The 3,381-nt window shown below is 47.9% G+C and overlaps 1 protein-coding gene across 1 annotated transcript in view; it reads left to right on the plus strand.

The window, feature by feature from the left end:
- SEPTIN10 (septin 10) overlaps window positions 1-3,381 on the plus strand; it is a 53,898-nt gene that overhangs the window by 38,238 nt on the left and 12,279 nt on the right. Inside the window, exon 8 of the mRNA XM_007452602.1 lies at window positions 695-863. Coding sequence (XP_007452664.1) covers window positions 695-863 — 169 coding nt within the window. The remainder of the gene's footprint in view (window positions 1-694; window positions 864-3,381) is intronic.

The raw sequence follows: 3,381 nt of genomic DNA on the forward strand, positions 1-3,381 counted from the left end.
GATCTTCCCGGACCGGGGCACGAACCCGTGTCCCCGGCATCGGCAGGCGGGCTCTCAACCACTGCGCCACCAGGGAAGCCCCAGTGCTGCTTTTATTAAATTGACAAATTTTGTAATTAGTGGAAAATATTGACAAAACTTAACATTTTTAATGTATAGAAAATATAAAGGCAATAATTGTACTTAAAACTATTGGTCACAGTAACACATGTGACGCAGAATCACAAATGTGGCATTGTGTGACAAGAATTTGATGTTTACAGCAGGCACAGATGGTGTTCTCGAGTGTGCAGAATTTACCACCTTGAAGTTTTAGTGAAAAAATATTACATACTCTTTTCAGGCGCTATGTGAAGTGTCCTGAGGATGGTTTACAAACTGCTAACAAAATACTAGTGAAATGATTGGAGCATATGGTACAGAATAGAATGTATTTCTTTCCTATTTCCTGTTTATCCTTGGCTACTAAATTTAAGCAAACTTCTGTTAATCAATATCGCCTATAATTCAGTGTGTGTAATACAAGAATTGCTTCCTTGGTTACTTGTATGAAACAACCGTAGCTGTTAATCAGACTGATCATTTCGCTGTTTGGGTTATTTCAAATGTGTTTTCATTTACTCGTCCATTCAACAAATACTAATTATATGTCAGGATTAAAAATCGGTGTTGCTGTTTTCTGTTTTCCGGCTAGTGGAAAATGAAAACCACTGCGACTTTGTCAAGCTCCGGGAGATGCTCATTTGTACGAACATGGAGGATCTGCGAGACGAGACGCACACGAGGCATTATGAGTTGTACCGGCGCCGCAAACTGGAGGAGATGGGCCTCACAGACATGGGCCCAGAGAACAAGCCGCTCAGGTGAGCCGCCAGGGAGGGAGGTGGGGTGGGCCTCTCCATCTGCCCAGGATGACAGAGAGTCTCCCACATCGTGAGGTGGCGCCACCTGCTACGATTAATGACTCTGCTCTCCATGCTGCCCTCGGAGGTCTTTGTCCTTACCGGACTCAGGGAGTTCGAGTAGAAGGGAGGACACAGGGCATAAGCCCAGGATTTCAGCATCTGCTGAAGTGAGTAACCAAAGGAAAAACCTCTCATTATTTGGTTTTATTTTTGTATTTATGTGAAGACGGTGAAAGAGTATTGATTATTATCTTAAAAACCTGGACTATGGATCATATTAACTACAAAGCTGTTGTTTTTTTATCCTGATGAAAGTTTTGGAATGACTAAACTTAGGAAAATATCTTGTAAAGGAAGCACTAGTTACGGGCCGGCTCTGGTAAAGCGATGATTCTTTCTTGCTGAAGAGAAAGCATGTAGCATTGGCTCCCCTTCGTGTTTCCCAGGAGGCTGCACTTCTCGCTCTTTCAAGTCTGTGGGTGGTGAGGGGTCCCCATGTGCCTGAAGCAGACGCGGATCCTGAGTGACAGCGGGCGGGGCAGCCTTGCGTGCTGGAGGACAGGGATTCAGGCGCCTGGTGGCTCAGTCATCAGTCACCTGTGGAGGACTCAGAAATGCAGGTTCGCAGTTTCCGGGTATGGGGCCAAAGAATCACATTTAAATGAAAGTTCCCACTCAGCCCTTCAGCAGACACTTCCTGCTGGTCAGTGGCCAGGTGAGCACCATGGGTGCAGAGAGGAAGATGCTCTTGCCCTGTGTGGTGATCAGGGTCTGGGGGAGTGAGGAGGCCCGGGCAGGAGGCTGCTGTGGGCATCCAAGTACGAGCAGACAGAGGCCTGTGCTGGCGTGGCAGTGGCGGAGATGGTGAGAAGCATGGTCACCACATGGGACTGGAAGGTGACGTCAACATGACTCTCTGATGGTCTGGATATGGATGTAAAGGAAAGAGGAAGCCAGGGTGGTGGCTCCAGCTACTGTTTTCCATCTGAGAACCTGGGTGAACGGTGGTGATGTTTATTGTTATGAGCAAGAGGGGGGAAGGGGTAGACTTCCTGGTGGGTAACTGAGAAGTTTGGGACATGTTACATTTCAGTTGGTTATTGAATCTTCAGGTGAAGACTTAGAGTAGGTTGTTTCATAAACGAATCTGGAGCTCGGGGAGAGGTGAAGGCTGAGATGATACTTTGGAGTCAGCAGTGAATAATACTGCATCTAGTGTTTGCAGTGCTCTAGGCTAAGTGCTGGTGAGGTGATACTGAATGAGACTATATAGTCCTGGCTGTCGTGGGGTTTACATTCTCACGGGGAGGGAGGCCAAAACCAAACAACTAATTGCACAATGAATCATGGTTGTGAAATGTGCACGAAAGGAGAGGTGGTGTATCATGGGGGGAGGGCATCTGGATTTAATCTGGAAAATTAGGGAAGGCTTCCTTGAGGCACTTATTGTCCTGAGCTTTTACTACCTGGGGAAAACAGGAGACATATGCAGAGACCTGGAAGGCAGAGAGAGAAAGGCACCTTTAAGTCTCTGCAGGAAGGTCGGAGGAGCAGGGCAGCCTGGTGGGGATTTGGTCTTTGTCCTCGGGGAAAGACACAAAGTTTGAAGCAGTGATACCTGATACCGTATTTGCACTTAAAAGATCACTCTTGGCTGCGGTGTAAGGGATGGGTCAGAGGGTGTGCAGAGGTGCTGAGGAGCTAAGTGCCAGCAGCAAGGACAGAACTGGGTGTGTTTGAGAGACATAAGATAAAAGTGAAAGAACTTAGTGACTGTTCAGATATAATGAGGTAAAGGAGCAGAAGATGCCAAAAGAAGACTTCTGCTGGCCTGGATCAGTGGTTTCTTCAGCTCGGCAGGTAGCTGTACCCTTCACGAGGTAGTGTCTCTGGAGGCGCACTGGCTGCTCTGTGGGGCAGGATGGAGATCGTTAGCTCAGCTGGGACCTGGGGACTTAAGAGTTTCCTCTGAAACACCCAAGTGACAGTGTCACATAGGCACTTTGGCTGTTTATCTGGAGCTCAGAGGAGAGAGGAGAGGGCTGGGCCAAAGGGATGAACTTCAGAGTCACAGGCACTAAGAGGTCGTTAATTGAATACTGTGTATGGGTGAGATGCCTGGAGAGAGAAGTACGTTTGGAAAGAAAGGTGCCTTGGAAACAGCCTTGAGTCCGTTGAATGTGTGTCAGCAGAAGCAGCAGACAGAAGCGGTTGAGAAGCCTAGGGTAGAGGAAGGAGGAAACCAGCAGGGTTGTGTCTCGGAAGCCAAGTGAAGAGGGTCTCAAGACGGGAGGGAGAGGCGGCCGTTGAAGGTGAGAGGATTTTGCTGTGGAAGTACAGCAGTGTGATACAGTCCAGCTGCTCCCTTGACCGTTCTTTGACAATAACGAGGAACACGCCATCTGAGTCAAAAAGGACAGCACAGGCCAGGGCTTGCAGATTTTTTTTTTTTTTTTTTTTTTTTTGGTTACCGGGG

The sequence above is a fragment of the Lipotes vexillifer genome, unplaced genomic scaffold, assembly GCF_000442215.2.
Source record: "Lipotes vexillifer unplaced genomic scaffold, Lipotes_vexillifer_v1.1 scaffold2655, whole genome shotgun sequence".
NCBI classification, from domain to species: Eukaryota; Metazoa; Chordata; class Mammalia; order Artiodactyla; family Lipotidae; genus Lipotes; species Lipotes vexillifer.